General features: G+C 42.6%; 1 protein-coding gene and 1 long non-coding RNA gene across 21 annotated transcripts in view; one reads left to right on the top strand and one right to left on the bottom strand.

Moving 5' to 3' along the window:
* The window catches only part of ROBO2 (roundabout guidance receptor 2), a 1,090,001-nt gene that overhangs the window by 444,787 nt on the left and 623,151 nt on the right, over positions 1-22,063 (bottom strand). Inside the window, exon 1 of one of the 20 annotated variants that reach the window (XM_030471538.1) lies at positions 13,249-14,324. The exons of the other annotated variants lie outside the window; for them this stretch is intronic. Coding sequence (XP_030327398.1) covers positions 13,249-13,303 — 55 coding nt within the window. The 5' untranslated portion in view covers positions 13,304-14,324. Of the gene's footprint in view, positions 1-13,248; positions 14,325-22,063 lie in introns of those variants that run through there. 20 annotated transcript variants of the gene reach the window in all.
* LOC115601483 overlaps positions 14,192-22,063 on the top strand; it is a 70,140-nt gene continuing 62,268 nt past the window's right edge. Inside the window, exon 1 of the long non-coding RNA XR_003989363.1 lies at positions 14,192-14,422. This is a non-coding gene — a long non-coding RNA (uncharacterized LOC115601483). The remainder of the gene's footprint in view (positions 14,423-22,063) is intronic.

Here is a 22,063-nt window from a genome sequence, read left to right as displayed (position 1 = left end):
AAGAATAAGAAATAGTCGTAGATTCGTTACATATCATATGACAAGAAAAGTGTATGTAAACCTGTCTTCATTCCTTACTTCTCCACTTCAATACTGTGCCTATAGCTGGTCCTTACTTAAATAAATACTACTCAATCTGAAAAAAAGATTATTTATTCTACCAATGAATTGGGCTCTGAGGGACAGATGACTTCTCTGAAGAAATGATGTTTCATTTGGCATGTTAAGTTGAATGAAGAGAGAAATGCAAGAACAGGAATGTCACCACAAACCAACAGGCTTCCTCCAATTTCAGACTTTTTTTTCAGCCTGCCACTTCTTTCCTGACTCCTTCCCCAGCATATTTAGACTCCCAGAAACACATAGCTGAGGACAGAAGGAAAAGATGATGAAGGACTGGCATAACTTGATGTTTCACTGCACCAGTGTCTGCTCCCCTCTAGCCCATGTCCCACACCCAGCAGTGCTGAATCGCTCTCTTTTCTCTTTCATAATGCAGTGTGGGAGAACTATTAAGTAACAGGAAGGCTGTTACTAAAGGACAGATTCATGGTGCATTATTCTACCATTCATGTTCTTCTGGACCTCAAAATTTGCCTTGCTTTAAATGGCAAGGAGACACAGCAGAAACATCAGTTCAAGTCACCATTAACAAAAGCACCTCTCTCCCACCATCAATTGTGTTCTTACAGACCAGATCTCATTCTCCCTTCTGTCATGGTTTCCCGAGTGCTACTAAGCACATCGTTTATATTAACATATTAACACTTAAACTGTTTTTGCCAACCAATATTCACATGCAGTGACAAAAATGTGTCTGTTTTGCCATGCAGTTCTCAGCAGGAAGGAGGACTCAGCAGGAGGAAGGACAACAGCACTTTTGGGCTAACACTGAAGAACGACTGACGCAACATCTTCTGTAATTTATAAAGAGAAAATTCTTGGTCTCAACACTTGCAACTTTCACGGAAGTAACTGAGAACTCCATTGTACTGTAGATGGTATTTAAATTACTCCTAAAGTCTGTATGGATCAAGAAGAAAAAGGAAGGAAAAAAACCCAACAAGAATGCCATGCAGAAAAGAACCACACACACACACACTCCTACCCCTGTCAGCAGATGGTAAGATAGAGCCAGTTCCCTGTAATTTAACTTACAACTCTTCCATCTTCATCTTTCCCCGGGGGCAAATTCAGCCCTGACCTAAACACACAAATTCCATTAAATTACCCTGGGACTGAATCCAGTGCTGCTAGGTCACCCAATACCCTCAGAAATATGGGTAAAACCCATTCTGTTCAAATGGCAATAACAAATCAGTACAAGTTGCCACACTGTATTTCCAAGTACATCATCACTGGATTTCTCCATCATCTGCGTGCCACTAAATTGAATCAACAAGATCTTCTAAATTGGTAATGAGACCCTTAGCCTTTCAACACATATTCCTGCTAAGGAATGATACAGAGGCCTGCTCTGCTCACAGGGAGTCATCTGTTACTACAGCACAAACCACAGTTCTCTGCAGTCACATGTTCTGTTTCCTCATTCACACACATGACCTCTTCAGCAATCTTTCTTGAGAGATATAATCATTGTTTTAAGACTGCTCTTAAGGTTAGGTTTCATTGAGCACTTAAGGAAAGAACATACTGTCTATACATCCATCCAGCAATCAATTTCAAGTGAAATCTGCCACGATTTCGATAACTCTCGCGATTTAGACAGCCTATTAATACAGACAGTATCGCTTAATCATGTATATCTGTTGTAATATCTAGCTAGATAAACCCATTTTTAACCACAAATGTTTAAAAGTAGCCAGTTGCATTTGGCTAAGCACACTTCTAGATCATTGTAGGATGTGGTGGTGAAGTAAACCTTGCTACAGTACACAGCTTCAAAAAGCATGATTTAGAGAGTGAATGAATAAAGGTTTCACAAACTAGAGCAAGAGTAGCACAATTATTAACGATTCTCATTTTAGCAAGGGATGTCAAAGATAATAGGAAAGGATTCTATAGGTACGTAGCAAATAAAAGACAGAATAGGGAAAACATTTGCCCTCTCTGGAAGCTATCGGGAGAACTGGCTACCATGGATTTGGAGAAGGCTGAGGTTCTTAATGACTTCTTTGCCTCAGTCTTCACTAGAAACTGCTCTGACCACACCACCCAAGCCTTGGAAGGCAGATGCAGGCACTGTGAGAATGAAGACCTTAGGCCCACTGTAGGAGAGGATCAGGTTCGAGACCATCTTAAGAACCCGAACGTGCACAAGTCCATGGGACCTGATGAAATCCATTCGCAGGTCCTGAAGGAGCTGGCGAATGAAGTTGCTAAACCACTGTCCATCATATTTGAAAAATCCTGGCAGTCAGGTGAAGTTCCTGATGACTGGAAGAAGGGTAATATAACCCCCATTTTCAAGAAGGGGAAGATGGAAGATCCGGGGAACTACAGACCAGTCAGCCTCACCTCTGTGCCTGGCAAAATCTTGGAGCAGATTCTCCTGGAAAGCATGCTAAGGCACATGAGAAACAACGAGGTGGTTGGTGACAGCCAACATGGCTTCACTAAGGGGAAATCCTGCCTGACCAATTTGGTGGCCTTCTATGATGGGGCTACGGAACCGATGGACAGGGGCAGAGCAGTTGACGTCATCTACCTGGACTTGTGCAAAGCGTTCGACACTGTCCCGCATGACATCCTTGTCTCTAAATTGGAGAGACATCAATTTGATAGATGGACCACTCGGTGGATCAAAAACTGGCTCGATGGCCACACACAAACAGTTGTGGCAAACGGCTCAGTGTCCAGTTGGAAAACAGTAACGAGTGGTGTCCCTCAGGGATCGGTGTTGGGACCGGTCCTGTTCAACATCTTTGTCGGCGACATGGACAGTGGGATTGAGTGCGCCCTCAGCAAGTTTGCCGATGACACTAAGCTGTGTGGTTCGGTTGATATGCTGGAGGGAAGGGATGCCATCCAGAGGGACCTTGACACACTTGTGAGGTGGGCCGATTCCAGCCTTATGAAGTTTAACCAAGCCAAGTGTAAGGTCCTACACTTGGGTCGGGGCAATCCCAGGCACAGCTACAGGTTGAGTGGAGAAGAGATTCAGAGCAGCCCTGCAGAGAAGGACTTGGGGGTGTTGGTTGATGAGAAGCTTAACATGAGCCGGCTTCAGTGTGCGCTTGCAGCCCAGAAAGCCAACCGTATCCTGGGCTGCATCAAAAGAAGCGTGACCAGCAGGTCAAAGGAGGTGATCCTGCCCCTCTACTCTGCTCTTGTGAGACCTCACTTGGAGTACTGTGTACAGTTCTGGTGTCCTCAACATAAAAAGGACATGGAGCTGTTGGAGCGAGTCCAGAGGAGGGCCACGAGGATGATAAGAGGGCTGGAGCACCTCCTGTATGAGGACAGGCTGAGAAAGTTGGGGCTGTTCAGCCTGGAGAGGAGAAGGCTGTGTGGAGACCTCATAGCAGCCTTCCAGTATCTGAAGGGGGTCTATAAGGATGCTGGGGAGGGACTCTTCACTAGAGACTGTAGTGGTAGGACAAGGGGTAATGGCTTCAAACTTAAACAGGGAAAGTTTAGATTAGATATAAGGAAGAAGTTCTTTACAGTGAGGGTGGTGAAGCACTGGAATGGGTTGCCCAAGGAACTTGTGAATGCTCCATCCCTGGCAGTGTTCAAGGCCAAGTTGGACACAGCCTTGGGCAACGTGGTTTAGTGCGAGGTGTCCCTGCCCATGGCAGGGGGGTTGGAACTAGATGATCTTAAGGTCCTTTCCAACCCTTACTGTTCTATGATTCTATGTAACATTACGATCTGAATTCTGCAGACTTGGTTCAGCAGTACTGCATATACTGAAGTCTGAAGATGGTTTGTAAACAACTTCAGTATCTTCCATTAAAACTGGCAGGACCACTACAGAGACCTTCCATGTACTTTGTAGTCATAGTAAAAACCAGAAGGTATCAATCACCCAGGTTTAACAGCAGCTGACTGAAGCTATTCATTGAGTCGCGCATTGCTACCACTGTGGCCCCATGAGTAAGTCTCATAGTCTCCCCCTCCTTTTTTTGTTCCTCTGAGTGGACTCTTAATAGCACAGTTTCTTCCACCCTCTGAATGGCTTTGAGGGATCAGCTGAAAAGAAACACCATTAGTAAAAACAAAAGTTTTCAAAGAAAAAGTGGGAACAAAGTGGACACATGAGAGACAACTTGTGATTCATGGCCTATACTGTGCTTTGCCCCTCTCTTTACCTCAACACACTCTATGGTTTTACTGCTGGATAAGAGCAGGGCAGACTACTGCGCTTCTCCTAGCAACCAAAAATGACTTTGGAAAAAAGGCATGTTGTCTAGTGAAAGGGAGAACAGAGAAATTTGGGGCCATACAAAGCCAGACATATGTTCTTTTGTATTTCATCCTAAATTGCGCAGTTGTCAAAAAGGATTCAGTAAATCATAATAAACAGCTCTGGTTTACATTGATTCATATTTGATTAAACATCAGTTTGTCTACTTGTCACATATTTCAATTTCTTTTAATTCAGTGTTCTAACAGTTCCTACTACTCTTTACAGTTTTGCCTTCAGGGATAAATTCTATTGCTTACAGTTTCTGAAGTTATTTTCTTTCACTGTAAGTATGTATTAGATATATCTCTACATAGATAAACACTTTAAAGAAAAACTCTAGGTGTACACACACAGACAACTATTCCTAGTGGTTTAAAGACAACAGTACTAAAAGCCAATTTTATCATAGGATCCCACATAAGTTTATAATCCAGGCATACACCTGAACAGACCCATCATACCAGCTAGCTTAAAATCAAAGCATTATATTTTAAAATTCAGTTTGTTATCAGACGTAATAGATCAAGGGTAAAATGCAGCCTGCAGTATTTCTGATAGTTAATTTGTCCACAGAAAGTCCTTTGTTTAATAGCTGTTGCCTTGACGTAAACCAACTATTTCAGTCAGCCCACTCAATTTCTCTTACATATCATAAAAACATACAACCCCCGCAGCCAATCTATCACAGCACTTCTGCAGTGCATCGTGTTAGAGCCAAAGACCTTAGTTTACTGCATCAAATTACAATTTAGCATTTTCTTGCAGCTGCTCCAAACAAATCGGGATTCAAACAACTTAAGAGAAAGGTTTATTCACTTCATGGGTAAGTGATGTACAAACGACATAGCAATTATAAAAGCCTAAGTATACTGTGTATAAAACAACCCTGAAGTTATTAGGCATCAGCACCACCACACTGAACATGACAGTAGTGTTCCCTTTTCACTCCCTACTCTGCCTAACCCAGCCACATGCTCTGTAGCCAAGCTCTTCTGCTAGTCTGTCTCTCTCTCTCTCCTCATTCTCTGCTTTAAAATGGGGTAGTCCTTTAATCCACCAAGCCATGGGCCTGGAATCAGGTTACTATCCCACTCATTCTCCCAGCTTACAGTGTCATTTCTCTCTCAAGAAAACTGTCACAGCAGGACAGTGCTACTGTACAAGCAGGATCACTAAGCATCTCCAGGTCTTGAAGGAGATATGATGTACTGAGCACAAGATACCATTTTTGTAAAGTGAGAAGGAGGATGCACCCACAGATCCTTTTTCTGCAGCCTCCACTATGGGGTGACAGTTTCAAAGAGATCAAGTTGACTGGGGAAAGGAAATCCAGGGGAAGAAATCACACCTTTTCCAGCTAGCTCCTAGTCCAATAGTATTGCTAATGCCATTTGAATTTTTCATAATACTGATATGAAAGAAAGTGCTGTCCACCCTTTAGTTATAGAGTTCTCTTTAGGATACATCATAGACTGTTAAAATTGACCACTCTTTTTGCCAGGATGAAGTCACCTGGGCTACAGGACATGTGGATTTTGAAAACTGCACAGGATGACAGCTTGCAAACCCATGATTATAGGGCTCATGCAGAATTAAAACACTTATAATGGTTTCTTAACTCTTGACATTTTCACAGCAGTAAAAAAAGTACCTCTGGTACCCTGGCATGAGCAGTCCTTTCATTCACTATGAATGAGAAACAAGTTGACTGATGTTAGTTACCTGACATTTTGGTTTCAAAAGGTTAAATTTTTTCCACTCAGTTTCTCTTGCAATCAATGGCAAGTGATTAATAGAAGCGAACTACAATTTACTGTGTTTTACAACTTGCTGCTGGCCATTTACTCTTTACGTATTTGTCCAATCTGCATTTGTAGCAAGCATATTATAGATACTCTTCTCGCCTTGGCGCACTACACTGAAGCTATAGAGGCAATGCAGGAATAGAAACTAAAAGACCATATGCCATAACAGACATCGTGGCATAATCATTTAGGTAAACTCTAATGAGTAAGCCCCCACTTCAGCTTCTGGCACCCCCACTCATTCTAGCAGTTCATTTCCATATATCAGACCAAATAAACTGTTCTCCCAATTAATCTGAGAAAAAGTGAGAAGAGAAAATAGAAGTAAACTATAACAACGCATAACATAGTACAATGGCTGGCCACTGTCTTTCACTGTAGTCAGACTGAAGAATTCTACTGGAACTGAAGGCGTACAGTGAAGACTCACTAACAAGAAGGGTAAATCTGCAAGCAGATACCACACATCATTAAGGTTGCTCCAAATCAAGCTTGGAATGCTGTCTTAGGCAAGGAGCACCTGAAAATCAAGAAGAATGAATCTGAATGTGCTTTGTGTTCTTACAATCACCATTCACATACGTACGTAAAGCTGAATCTCCACAACCAGGACAAATAATAGCGTAAAAAGTTTGCAACAGGACCCGGATGCACAGAATCTCAGTGGGTTCCAAAATACACACCGGAATCACTACCAGATCAGTGGCCTTCAGTTACCCGCAAGCCACAGATACATTGTTTCCTGGTAGAAACAGAGACAAACAAGCACCTTTATCATTAATTAAAATGAAGTTGTGTGGTTTTTACTAACACAGTTTTGCAGCGCAACTGAGCTCCAAGAGAAATTAAGCACAGGGAAGGATGTTTGCAAGTCTATCTAGAACATACCCAGAAAATTAGCTCAAACCCCAGCTAAACAGATGTGTTACCTCGGAGATCTGCAGGTAATAATAATTATTTAGTGACTTTACAAACAATTTGTTTAGTCAAAAAAACCCAACAAAAGAGCTGTGGGAAAGTGATAAAGACTGCAAGTTTAAGCATATGCACAAGCTACTTCTGCCAGAAGATTAAATTAGTACCTTCACATCACATTTGTCCATAATATGAAGATGAATCTCAATTAGGCTTGGCCACTAGAGCTCAGGAGCTCAATATAGATATCAGGGTTCTTCCATGGGTATTACTGGTTAGTTTGTTTACTGTTCATGTATTTATTGATGAAAGTTATTATTTTAACAAAATTAAGAGCACATCTTGGATCTCTTCCATGGCAGCAAAGCCAAGATAAGCTGCAGAGATGGAATTAAAAAGTCATTTCTTACTTCACGAACTTTTGACTTGAAAAAAATTAAGAACACATTTCATTATATCCACAACCCAGTACAAGAAGCATCCTCATGATTACGAAGGGGTACCCTGCACTAGTTAAAGAGAGCATGATAGGAACAAGTAAGGACTAAGCAGGACTGAGACATCAACATGCACTTTTAGCCTCTAGTATTGGAAGCTATCTCCATGGGAGGATGTAGCAGCAAGCCAACTTCATCTTGTTACAAGATCACACTACATAAACTAAGATGCAAGCCTTTTCTTACAGTAAGTAAAGATATAATCTTTAAAGATATCATGTGTTTTCAAGGTCATCTGTGCAAAGGACTCAATAGAAAAATTGTTATAGATTTCAGTGGTGCAGAATCAGGTCCTAAATTAATAGAGTCTTGCTTAATTATCCACTGTAACAATAAAAAGTATTAACCATGGGTGATGAACAGTTATTTTGTTAAGGAAAAGGTCTGAGGTGAGGATAACACTGACAACTCAATCTTATTTCTGGACACAAAACTTCCAGGGCAGAGAGTCCACAGTTTGCATTGTATAGCAGAAGTCAGGTGTGAAAATAAAGATGGTGAGACTAAAATCTACATCTACAAATCTTATTTCTGTGCAATTATTTTGGATTGAAAGATCTCATAACTGACAGTCTATGTGACTAGACCTGCACAAAAGGTATCCTCAGCATTCTCTCTGAGGTAGTGATTTAAGATCAGATTCTGTACCCTTCTATGTACCAAAATGTAAAGGAATTTTTTGGAATATACAAGGCATGTATAAAGGCATATACATATTTTGGAATATACAAGGCATAAAGATGCAAGTGCAAGAAAGCCTGGGTAACAATAAATGTTCTGTAAAAATTCAGCAGTTCCATGTAAGAAATGTCTGTTCAGTCAGAACCAAAGCAACAGCACATTTTATTTGGCAAGAGTGAACAATTGCTGCCTTCTGCATGCAAAATAAAGAGATTTCTATAGAAATATAGAGAAGAGCAACAGTAACCTAGCCTCTTGGCAAGAAATAGCATCAATATGATTACTAAGTATCCTCCACAAGGTTGGGATGAGAGGTGGTAAGCCAGATGGCAGCCACAGGAAGAGCAACCTCTGCCATGCCAGCTGAGAGAACAGATAAAACCTGACAGCAGTGTTCCTCTTTAAGTAGCTGAAACAGAATGTACAGAACCTGTTAGCAATCTATTTAGCTGAGATCGATATCTGAATAGCAATTCAAGGGTAGCAAGTGGCTAAAAAGCCATTGCAAAGTCTTTAGTAATTTCCTCTAAACAGTTCAGCAGCAGACAGAGCGTGTCTTGAATTTAGTGCTGCAAGTCTACACAGCATTGCTATAGGAAAGCAACACCTGGAAACAGAGCTCACTGGACAAAACAGCCAAATTTTGATGGGACATCTCCTTGATGTTTTTTATGCATCCTTTAAAATGTACTTAAATCCTTTTGTCTGCTTTTAAGGTTACATATGTTTAGCCTGCACTGCTAGAAACTTATTTTCCCTGAGCAACATCAATCTCATCATTCCAGAAAGTTTCTAATGGAAGGATTATTGTAGTAAGTGGAACTCATGGAAAAGTTTAAAGAACCCTATTGCGACTTCTCTGAAAGAGTATCAGACCTTTCTCAGAGTAGCAAATTAGCAAACGCACAAGAATTATTTGGATTATCGCATGACTTTTCAAGCTTATCCATCTCTGGAAGTGAAATGACAGGATGTCCTCATTGCTTATCTTTTGCACATAAATATATGTTGTTGCAATAACAACTTTCCAGACAGGAAGTCAAGAAAGCAAAACATTAAGACTAATTCAGCAAAGCATTTCATCATGGGCATAAATTCATCCCTACTCAGCAAAGTTTTAAAGCATATGATTAACTTGGAACACATGTTTTATTAACTTCAGCGAGATTCTGGATAAGAGACAGAAGCACGCACTTAAATGCTCTGCAGAATTGGGTCCTATGGAAGAACAAGCCAAAGGAAACCAAACCACAAACTCTCCACTTCAGAATTGTACTCTTCATGCATTAAGATGCACATATTCCTCCGAGGCAAAGGTTATCCATCAACAGAAAAACTCACATGAAAGATCAAGACCCTGTCAGCTCAGATACTCACTGAAAGAATATACTCTAGGTTTATACGTAAGCCATGTTCTCCAACAGGCAATAAAGACTTGCACAAGGCCACAGATGTGTGGTGTAAAGAGATAAGATTAATATTAAAAAAAAAAAAAAGAAGAGGTTTGAGCCACCCCACCATTTCAGATGTATACTTTCCATTAAGAAAGTAAGTGCTTTTGAAATATACTAACACAGAGACAAAATGCTGCTTTTACAGAATAATTCTCATGTATCTTTAACACCATCACACATTCAAGAGCATCAACTTGATGTTTTCAAAGGACAATGGCCAGAAGCCAGCCCTGACATAAAAGGTCATTTTCACTGCAAGCACTAGGGTCCTGCAAGGGCAGAGTTTGGCCCACTACAGCTACTGTGTGTGGCAACAGCAGTTGTGAACTTTTCTGCTAATATTTGTGCTTTCAAACTTGACTAATGATTGAAAGAAAGATAACAAAAACCATATAACAAGGTAACAAAAATCAATTGAACACTGTAACCCCACACTCCTCTACCCCCCAAGTAATCAGCTGGTTTAACTCCAATAGCTAGTGGTTTATTTTACGGTACAGACTCTGCCTATTGGGGTGTTTTGTTGTTGGGGTTTTTTTGTGTGTGTTCCCCCCCACCCCAAGAACAGTAACCAGGATTAATAGTTAAAGAACAGGAGAATTACAGTTATTCCCTGAACATACTGCAAGAATATGGGCAGGGCTACAGGCAAATCATAAGCACAATAATAATATATGTATGTATGACATGCTTTCTGCCATTTTCATTGAGTTTTGCAATTTCCAGGTGTCATAAAAGCATGGACAGAGAAGATAACTTTGGAAAAAAAAAAAAATCATAATTTTGATCTACACCTTTATGCACTGTGTAATACCACTTCTGAATCACTAAACACAACTAAGGTCAAAGGGAAAAGGAGGTTGCCCAAAGAAGTGGTAAATGCTCCATCCCTGGCAGTGTTCAAGGCCAGGCTGGACAGAGCCTTGGGTGACATGGTCTGGTGTGAGGTGTCCCTGCCCATGGCAGGGGGGTTCGAACTAGATGATCTTAAGATCCTTTCCAACCCTAACTATTCTATGAGTATATGGCTAACATGCCTCAAATGCTACAGTGTCGTTCTCTGTCTGGACCCAATGCCAAGAGAACAACAACAACAAAAAAAAAAAAAACTTAAACAGATCAAACAACAACAAAACCTCAAAACCAGAAATGCACCAAGAGGCAACTTTCAAACACAGAAATCAAAACAAGGACTTGTTAAGTTGAGGGTTGCCTTTTTTCTTACATTAAACCATTACAAGTAGCCCTAATGTTGATACGTATGTTTTCAGAGCAAGTGGTGAAATATGTCACGCTAAGGTGTAATTGTAATTACTATGCTTCTAAAGAAACCGAAGTACTGCGTGCCAAGCTTCCATGCCAGTATCTCTTCAAAGCTACTTTTTAGTCATTTCGACAGTAACAGCTTATCTCTACTTGGTCATGACGTGCTATCCACAAGGCTTCTACTTATTTATTTATTTAAAGAGAGTTATTAATGTAGGCAAACTTGACAGTCTCTGCAATATCTTCCCACAAAAGGGAAGGATCACATGTATTCTGGGCAGCTTCTTGGCATTTTTTGCCTAATGGTCCAGCTCTAAAATAGCTGTGTGCTTCACCTGCACCTAGCCTTGTCCTATAAGGCTAGACCAGAACAAAGGTTCTACTTGCGTTCCCCATGACAAAACTAGAATAAATTATGCCTTGCTCCTGTCATTCCAGCAAGCTGGTTAATTGCATTTGTTCCATATATCTCCAAACAGCCTGGTACACTAATTACATTCTGTAACACCAAGCTCCTCTGATTCGCTCTCACTTCCACTGAGCACTTTAATTGTATTCTTTCTACCTACATACAATTTTAAACACTTACTAATAATTACATTGCTACAGCCTAATGTTTTCAGTTTGTATACAAAGATATTGCCGATCCCAGCGGTCTTCAGGTTAAGGATCAAGATATGTTACAGTAGGAGAAATAATACAAAATGCCAGAAAACAAAATTCCTGCAAAACTATGACCACGGTAATACACACAAATGTTCCATTAAATCCTTTCACAGTTAAAACTTCCTACTGTTTAGCATGTGCATATATTACACAGAAATTTTCTTGTCGGTAGACCAAACTGAACATTAAACTGCATCACGTATTATGCAATCAATGTAAAACTGTACTTGAATGTCTCCCTGTTCTTGTCTATTTTGCCTCCTTTCTCGCTAAGGGGTCGGGGAAGATGAGAAGAGGGGGAGAAATACCCAAAGCAGCCTGCGACTGCAAACAATAAACCTAGAGTCCTTGCTTCAGGACTGATGCAGCAAATGCTGTAAGCAGCTTCCTGGAACGAAGTTTGCTTAAACAGGCAAAACCTGCCAGGGACCCAGACAGTGAATTCACCTAAAGCCTAGAAGACTATTTAGAGATGCAAATACTCAATGCTAGGAGGACTGCCGAGCATTTGGTCCCAGCACACACCCGTGTACAACTGTACGCTGTTACAGATGCTCCCTTCCTAGCTGTGCGCTTGAACTACTGTAATGCCTCTAACGTCTATGCTGCAGCACAGCGTCAACCCCTACTTTGAAAGCCGATTTACCCTTGCGCTCAAGTTCTCGCCCTACTAAAGCGCACTTCCTCAAGATGCTAATTTATGGTCCCACGCCCATTACTTCAACTGGAAAACAGCAAGAAGCGTTGTAGAGCAGACCCAAAGGGACGAGCGGAGGGGGAGGATGCAGGTGGGGAGTGCGGGAAAAAGAAAAGAGTCATGAACTTCCCCCTCCCTTTTCTCCCCAGCGCTGCATAAGCTCCACGAGAACACTCCCCCCGGGAAGCCCGGAATACGGGGATACAGGGGGAAGATGACGGGAGGACCCTCTCGTCGGACCCACCCCCGAGCGGAGCCCCCGAGGCTGGCGGGCACCGCCGCACCTGCCCTGCCCGGCTCGGCCCCGCGGGGGGAGAGGGAGAAGAGAGCGGGGTGGTCGGTGCCGTGCAGCCCCCAGCGCTGCCCGCCCTGCCTCGCCCGCCGCTCGCCAGCGCCAAAGGAGCCGTTCAGGGACTCTGGAAATGGGCCAGCTCGCCTCACCTGGAGCCGAGGCAGAGCTAACCTATTTATTTCATCAGCTGGCTCTCCCGGCGAAAAGTTTAACAATAGAAGGAGGCAAAGTAAAATCAGCTACAGCAGCGCTCTGCTTTTCCTCTCTCCTCCCCGCGTCCTCCCACCACCACCACCCCGAAGTAAAAAGATTTAGCACTGTAGTTTTTACTTTTTCCTCGCTACCTCAAGCTGATATCCTTCTATTCACAAGCTGCTTTTCCATTAAGTTAGCAGACGGGAAGGACTGCTTATTGGAAACATATATTCCTCCCCCCCCCCCCCCCCCCCCGCCCTCCGCCCCATACCATTTTTATACCAGAAACAAACTTAAGGCTCCGTAATGTTAAAGCTTATAATGCCGTCCACATGTGCTGTCCCAAATCAGAGTCAGATGAAGGGGATTTCTGCACAGAAACGGCATCTCTAAAATAAGGGAACTTACCATAGACTTGGAAAAATGCAAATCCGAAGAGCAGGAGCGGCGTCAGCAGACCCATTCTGACATATTAAAAGCAATCCCGATAGCTTGCGAGACCAATTCCACAGAGATACAAAAAAAGAAGAACGGGGGGAAAAAAAAAGTATCCAAAGCCAGTAAGAGGTAGGTTCAAAAGTTTTCAGTTTCCTAGCAGCTACTTAAAGTGGAAAGGGAAATCTTGAAATCAAAAGCTGCAAATGGAAAGGTCTTGAATGTGACACTTTTAGATCCATACAGATTAGAGCAGCGAGCGAGCTCCGGAGGCAGATTCTGCTTTGCACACACACGCTCCTTCCTAAATTCCCACGAATCCAGCCCCGGCAGAGGAATTATTCAAGTGTGTCTAACACTCTCTTTAGGATCCACGGCAATCCAAAAGCGAGCTTTTTCTTCGAAAGACAAGGAGAGACTGAGAAAGGACCTGATTCCTAGAAAGTGCTCCACAAACTTCCCGGCACTTTGCAGGAAAATCATTGGTTTGGTTTGGATAATTTTGCTTTCCTCTCGCCCTCCCCCTACCCCTTTCTCTCTCTCTCTACCAAATCAGTTCAAGCTGCGGAGTTTCTCACTTAACTTCCATAATAGGAACGCCTATGCAATGTGCTACAGGAGGGGAACGGCTTCTTCAGCGTTCCCTCGAAACAAATCCCTGTCCCCTACACCTCCCTCCTCACTGAAGCCGAGAGCGGAAACTGCTGGAGGGCAGGCGGGAGCGGCGGCGGGCTGCTGTCCTTCAGCTGCGGCGGCCGGGGGTGCGGGGCCTCCCGCCGCCAACGCAGCACCAGCACCGGCGGCAGCAGCAGCTCTCCCGGGCGGCCCCGGCAGGCCGGCTCCGCTCCCCTCCTCTCTCCCCTCCCGCTGCCTCCGCCTCCTGCCGCCGCGGACACACCGGCTGGCAGGGAAACGGAGGGAGGAGAATGAGCGCGGCTGCCTGGGGAAGGGAGGCTGCGGGGTGTGGACTAGAGCGCGACGCTCCACACCCCCGAGTCCCTGTCTGCCGGGGCAGGGCGGCGGGACGGGGAACAGGGCTGGCTGCGGGCACGGCCCTGCCCCCCGCCGCTCCTCCGCTGTTGGGTATAGGAAGGACTTACATGGTTGCTCCCCGCCGCTTCCCGTTTAATGGGCAGCTAATTTTTCGGTAAGTGGTTTCATGGAACTGGTCTCTAATTATTCATTCTCTCTTTCCGCTCGTACACTGCGCGCTTGGGAGCGAGACCCTTGGAAAGGATCTTCTCCAGGGATTTCTCTGCTCATCCGCTCTGCGGAAAAGGAAGGTAGAAAATAATAAAATATAGAAAATATAGAAAATAGAATGGATCACACGCGACCTACTAAGTCTGTAGCACTGGGAGGATTGCTCAGCCGAGAGCCAGGAACGAGCCGCCTCCCCGCCCTTCCCCAGGCCCCTTGGCTGTGGTGCAGCTCCCGGCAGCGGGAAAGTTTCCCGGGACCGAGCGCGATCCCCGCAGGCGGCGGTGAGGGAGATGGGAGAAGGGAACGAGGGAGATCAGTTTCTCTTCCCCTACAGGCGCGGCAGAGCTGCCAAGCGGCCACAGAGAAACCCAGGAACACGAGGGAAGGAACAGCGCGGAACGAAACGGGTGTCAGAACGGGGCAGGGGGTGACCGGGCAGAGCCACGCCGAGAGCGGGGCGGACGCGGGAGTGGCCCGCGGCGGCCTTGAGGTGACGGTGAGGCGCGGGCGAGCGGGAGCGCCGCACGGTGAAGCTCGAGTGCCCCCTACTGTCAGCCGGCGGGCAGCGGCCGCCACCTGGTGCTCGGCATTGCCTTTTGTTGCGGCGCGGCGGGGCTGGGCTGGGCTGGGCTGGGCTGGGGGGGCCGGTGGCGGTGGGGGGGTGTTGGCGGCCCCTCAGGGTTCCCGGCCTCCCCCGTCGGCTGTGTCGGCTTCCCCGGGGAGCCCCAGTGTGTCGGGCGGTGCGGGAAGAGCGGGAGTTGTGACGGGAACGGCTGGAAGCGAGGGGCCGCCGAGGACCGCGGAGCGGTTGCAGGGGGCAATGGCTCTTCTCTCCACCAGGGAACCCGAAACAAGTGGTACTACACGTAAATGTTTCCTGTTCACATGCGGTGTTAACACATGTAGCTAGGTGATTTTCTCTAGTTCTTAGAGGGACATTGAAATTGAGGATCGGTTTTAACACGATGATGCTAGATACAAATTAAGTGGCGAATGCTCTGTCAGGAATGCTTAAATTCTATACGGCATAAATTCTCTAGGTAATTTCAACATAGTCTATCAGAGTCACGTTTTGATCATAGAATCAACCAGGTTGGAAAAGGCTTTTAAGATCATCAAGTCCAGCCCCCACCCCAGCACTGCCAGGGCCACCACTAACCCATGTCGCTAAGGGCCTCATGTACACGATATGTGAACACTTCCAGGGACGGTGATTCCACCACTGCCCTGGGCAGCCTGTTCACCAGCATGAGCAGGGCTGTTTAAACAGAACAGACTTCCCTTCTTCAGTGTTGGCCAACTAGACTCAAGTATTCTTCTCTCATTGAGTCTCTCCTTTTTTATTTTGCATATATTAGAGATTTATTCCTTTAATAAGATCTTTGCGTAAATGCTGTGAATCTTGTTTCTGCAAAGCATGCACTGCCCACACGTACTCAAATAGTCTGCGAGTTATTTCTTACTTGATTTGTGTGTGTAATTAGTGACCTATATTTTACCATTGCCAAATGTGACAGTGAGAGGTGTTTGTAGGTTTTTTAAGTGTCTGAGATTATTGCTATTCTGAATAAAAGCCATATGACAACTCCAAAGCCTCTTTATGCAAATCCGTTAACAGTGTCCTCCTATACTCACAATAATGCCCTGCAGATAAATATATATGTGAACACATCTAAAGACTACCTTGTGAAGAAGGCTATAATTAAGGATATTAAGGATAAGGTGGTCAAAATGGTATTCTTTGTCAGTGTGCTTCTGAATTGGCAAAACAAGAAACCCATAAATCCCCTACCTGACAGCAGTATGTGTAACATACATGAAATATTAAAGAATATTTTCTTTTGTAGTGGACATTTGAAGGACAGAGTGAAATTACTGACTTGCTTATTACAGAGTTTTAAATTGGAAGTAGCTCTGCACTGTACAGTTCTTTTTCTGCTTCCCAAATAAATTTAAGATAAATTTAATAACAGCTGCTCCTGAACACTTTGGAGATACATACAAGTGCTCAAAACCCTTAGGTACCTGTAAAAGGGTATAATGACCCACATAAACACTCTCAGTGAAATCAATGGCTTATTCATTATAGCTGCTACTGTTTGATTCATTCACTTCCACAGAAGACTACTTTTCAACTATTAAACACTTTGCAAAACTCTGAAAAGTTTCAGTCAAATTTAATCAAGCATTTTCAAGCATAATTTTTGCCCATATGTGTTTCAGTGATTTCTGATAAAAATAAACAGCCCTCCAAAATGGCTAGCAGAGTCAGAGAGCACTGGAAGACTGGCTTTTGTATTGGCACTGTTTGCCCAAATTCAGAAAATTTGGCTAAGTTTGGCTAGTATATTAAAAAAAGGTTACAAAAATAAAAGATAATCTAGCAGTCTGCTGGAGCATTACAGTAGAGGTTCATGTGTTAACGGCTTCCAAGCACAGGACTTCTCACAGGTCAGAGTCACTGGCCTAAAAGCAGAGTTTGCTTGGAACAGCATTTGTTTCGGTTACAAGATGCAGTCCAGATCCTAGAATAAAAAAGCACATGATGTCTCTCCAGTCTTTCAATAACTGCCTGTGAACATGGCCAACAAGACAGATGTTCTTTGCTTGAATAGCAAAGTCTGTACAGAGGAACTGAATGTGCCAACTATTTGTTTGGCTATGAGCAATATGCCACCTGATGAAATACTTGTGTGAGCAGGATGAGGAAAAGACACATCAGTATTGGTGCACATAAAGCTTCAGTTCAAAGAGCATTGTTGAGGTGGGACTTCAGAACAGCGAAATGGCACGGTAAGACTACCCTGATTCATAGTAAGGTCAGCCATCAAATGAGTCACGACTAATGTGGTAAAACAGCAGTGAGATCAGATTATGCCAGTGGTACATGTCAAGGTTTCATTGCTTTTCCAGTCTGACATTTCAGATCTTTGATTCCTAGACCCACACATCTGCATTAAAATATATATTTAGTATGTGAAAGATCAGTGTTTATAGTGTGAATGTTCTAAGACTAGCTCTCTATTCACGTGAGCTCTACCCTTCACAGCATTTTTCTTCTAAACCAGTATTACCATTTCTGGTGTTACAAATATATATAACATACTCTATTTCCTCGGTGCCATTAAAATCTCTTGTTATCTTCTCAAAGAGGAGAGGTTGAGTTGAGGTAGATCATGCAGAATTTATTCTGAATGCTGCAGCTACACATCCAGCGAATTGCTGAAAGTGACCAGAGGATCTTTAATATCAAAAAATATACACATGGCGTGATGGCCATATAATTTAAATGTAGGCAACTAATTAAAGTATTTAAGTTAGGAGGCTGGTCTAGACTCTGGAGTAGAGCAAAAGGTGGATCCAAAGGATAAGTCGGAACATGTAACGGTAGACAGCCTTGGAAACACACACAAAAAAAGGGGAAAAAAAAAAATAGCAAAGTGAGCCTGGACTTTCCCAGAGAACATTCTCTTGTCTTCATCTGTGCTATTCTCTTCCATGTCATTGCGTTCTGATGTCATCTGGCTATTGAATACATAATGAGAGAACAGAATGTATATGTTTTAAGCCTTATAAATGATGAAGCATGATTATTATTCCTGCTGCAATTGACAGGGTCTTCCACAGGAAGATTGGACACTGAGAGGTAAATCAGGAACTCAGTCCAGGAAAAGAAGACATGTTGCTAGAAACAGTGTAAGCACTGTGGCAAGATCTCTCCCATAAAGGCTCCTGAAAATTGGGGGTTTTGCTGTCCCAGGCTACCACAATTTCAACTAATTTATTTTCCTAGAACCAATCTTGTGGATTACGAAAAATAAAGAAGATGGGTGCCAGAAGCATGTGTTTCTCTGTCTCACATGTGTCTCTTACTTGCAGCACACACAGAGGGTCACCTTCTGCTTCAACATTGAAAATACCTGAGTCGTGGTATCTGACTCGAGTGTTCCTATGGAAATACCAATCAAGCTACACTAAGAACCCTATTTTGAAATATCCTTACATTGCTAAACTGTGTTAGTATGTCTGCACTATTTTTAATTACTAGTACAGCTACAGTGCTTACCACAGTTATCAGAATGTCTATACTGTTGGTAAGCTAAATATTTAGTAAATTAAATTATTCAAATTTTTTGATATACATCATATGCTCAGTTTAGGCTTTGCATCCACAGCTCATTAAATGTGCAAAAACTGGTAACTGAAAGATGGTAGTTTCTTGATAATTTTTAAAACAGCCTCAGCCTCACCTAAAATATATTCTACTTGATTCTTTTTTTTTTCACTGAGATTCAGAGGAGGCAATAAAGACAAATATTTATATGAGACATATTGTTACCACGTAAAGAGTTTGTAGATCCTACTTTCCATTTGTTCTATGGGTGTACTTTTACCACTCAAAAAAAAAGATAGAGTGCCTTTTACATTTTGCAGCTTGGTCAAAAAAATTTCAAGAAAGCAGAGGAGTAATTCTTAGTTAAAAAGAAACTTGAAAATGGATTATACATAAAACCAGGGTCAGATTTCTCCTTCCTGGGAGCAGAAGGAGGAGGTGAAAGGAAGCTTCTTTCTAGTTATGGCAAAAGAATGGGTAAGTTTACTGCTGTGTGAAACACAGGTCTGCGTTTCCCTGCTAAATAAAAGATGCACACCACCCTTTGTGATACCTGCAACAGGGCAGGTGGGTCCAGACTCACTTCAGAGGAGCACAAGGATGAGACAAGATGCAATGGACACCAGTTGCAATGTGGGAGGGTCCTAGTTAAGATGACAAGAAACAGCTTTTTACCCTGAAGGCAGTCAAATAGGTGTTTGACTGTGGATTCACTGTCACTAGAGATATTCAGAACTTAATTGAACAATGTCCTAGACATTGGAGGTGAGCCTGCTTTGAGCTGGACTAGAAGATCTCCAGAGGTCTCTTCTGACCCATATATTTTCTCAGGTTCCATGAATGTATGACTGGCAATGCTGGCAATGTTCTGAGCATGTCAGTGTACTTGGTTTGACTCCAAACACCTTGGTGTTCGGTACTGAAGTGTTCAGTAATACTCACTTCTGCTATAAAAATACATAAAACTGGACACACAAGCTGTAAGTAACAGAATTGTTTGATTTTCCTTAAATTTAAACCATTCCTCTTGCAACACTAAGAACCTTTGTTGACTCCTATGTAGACTGAACAGTGAACATTACAGGAACAGAAAAGCGTTTCTTGCTCCCTTCTGGTTGGAAACACTTCCCTTTACAACTGCAGTATCTGAAATTAATCGCTGTTCTACTAAGTGTGGTAAGCTGCACATCAAGGTTGTGGCTGTCTGCACATTGTAGGCTGTAGCATGAGTTCATTACTTGCAACAGGGCACACTGCATCCCTTCCAGCCTTTCCCCAGACTACATTGAGATAGCCATCTCCATGTCCAGAATTTCCTCTTACACACTAGTGCTTTTATCATATCAGTATATCTTCTGTTTGTAAGGATTGTGGGTGCTCCCATCTCCTACATCAAGAACTTCTATTCCTTCTCTCGTATCCAGGACTCTCTATAAGTTATGCATTCCTTTGTCTAATGAAGGAAGAGTCAATTACTTAATAAGATGAAGGCTCCAATTATGGAATAAAGTGCTAATCTATGTAAATAAGGATATCAAAGACATATTCCATCAACTACAAATAAAATAAGACTCCTAAAGTAATTTCGTCTGTTCCTTTGATAATGTCGTCGTCTATCCAGGCATTCATTTTTATTAAAAATTAACAAAAACGCACTCTGCCCTAATTTACATACAAAAGATAAAACCATTCCTTAAGTGACAAGTTCAGCTTAATTTCAAAAGACAATTAGGTTTCCAGAGGGCATAAGGTTGTCATTATAGCATTCAAAAAAAGAACGAGCATTTAAAATGAAGCACTGGAGGAGGAGAAAATCTTTCCCTGCCTGCATGAGACACACAAAGGTGAAATTCTCACTAGAAAAATGTATTTCATCATGGTGTGATCAGACTGATTCATATGAAAATAAGCGTAGCACTCTGTTGTGTAGCCTGCTGACCGATACCAAGCCTGACCCAAGCAGCGATCTGGGCCTTCTGGGTGACTCTCCCCAGTTTCTATACTGGGCATGATGTGCTGTGATATGGAATACCCCTATGGCTAGTTTGGGTCAGGTGTCCTGGCTCTGCTTCCTCTCAGCTTCCTGTGCCCCTCCTCACTGGCAGAGCATGAGACTGAAAAGTCCTTGATCAGGGTAAGCGCTACTGAGCAACAACTAAAGCATTGGTGTCTTATCAGCACTGCTCTCAGGCTAAAGCCACAACACAGCACTGCACCAGCTACTAGGAAGAAAATTAACTGTTACAGCTGAACCCAGGACACACTCTGACTTCCAGGGATCAGAAAACCAAGCTATACAGCAACACAACATTTAAAACTGTGCACTACAATAAATGAACAAGTCTTAAGCTGAACACTATATTCCTACATAATTATAAATAATATGTTATGCTCTCTTATTTAATGACGTATGTTGCATTTTCCATAACAAGTGCATACTGACAGCCAACTACATTAGCCAACAATATTTACACTTTAATTACAGCTTTTAAAATGGAAATCTGGAACTATATATGTACGCAAGTTGTTAAAGGGGCAGAAATTCATGCAAGGAGATCCATCTGTAAATGTTCATTATGTAGATATCCATTTGTTGGTGGGCAAATATTTTTACAATAGGTAGTGTTTAATTTAATAATGTAGGAAACAAGATTTTCAATTCACCTGAAAATTCTAATAGACACATACAGTATTGTTTTTAAATCCTACATGGCTTTTGAATTCAGCTGGGTTTTACAGTTACTGTTTTGTAGAAGCAGCAGCCAGACTTCCTGAGTTCCCTTTGTTATCTCTGGCCTCCAAAGTGCCAACAGCATGGACAGGTTATTGCTTAGCATGATTTCTGCCATACTACAGTCCTCAGTTGTAATCATCTATTAGTCAAACCAACGACCTGTTGTGGTACCAGAGAGCTTCTGATTTATGAAGATGTCAGCTCCTGAGTATCTGGTCCATTGCTATGGTGGCAACCCTAACAGTGTTAGAGGCTCTTGCATGTTTCTACCAGTGGCTTGTAATGTTGCCATCAGGCTATGATTCTTTTTTGCAATATGGTGCTGTCAACACTGTTCTCATCAGTTATACATATCAGTGGGTTATTAACAATATTTGTCAGACTTCTATATTAGTTTTGTCCCAGAACAGCCCTGCCTCACTTTGGCAATAGAATTACATTTTGCATTGTCTCAAGAAATGCTTTTAAATTAGAATTGATGTTTCAGTCATACGATTTTTCACTGCTGATATAATTTAGTTTTCTATCTAAATTTTTATATGAGTGTATGACTTATTTTTAAAAAGTGTGATCCTATTAAAGGCAGCTGAAGCAGAGAGTTCCCACAGCAGAATTTGGGCTAATACCTCTCCCATGCATGGCAGACAAAAAGAGTGGTCAAGACTGACATAAATTTCTAAAGTAAATTGAAAATAAAAGAGGAAAAGACTGAAACCTCAGAGCAAGACTTCTCCTTA

This window comes from Strigops habroptila, chromosome 2 (genome assembly GCF_004027225.2).
Source record: "Strigops habroptila isolate Jane chromosome 2, bStrHab1.2.pri, whole genome shotgun sequence".
Taxonomy (NCBI): Eukaryota; Metazoa; Chordata; class Aves; order Psittaciformes; family Psittacidae; genus Strigops; species Strigops habroptila.
Note: the sequence above shows the minus strand (reverse complement) of the source record. Positions and strands in the feature narration are given on the sequence as shown.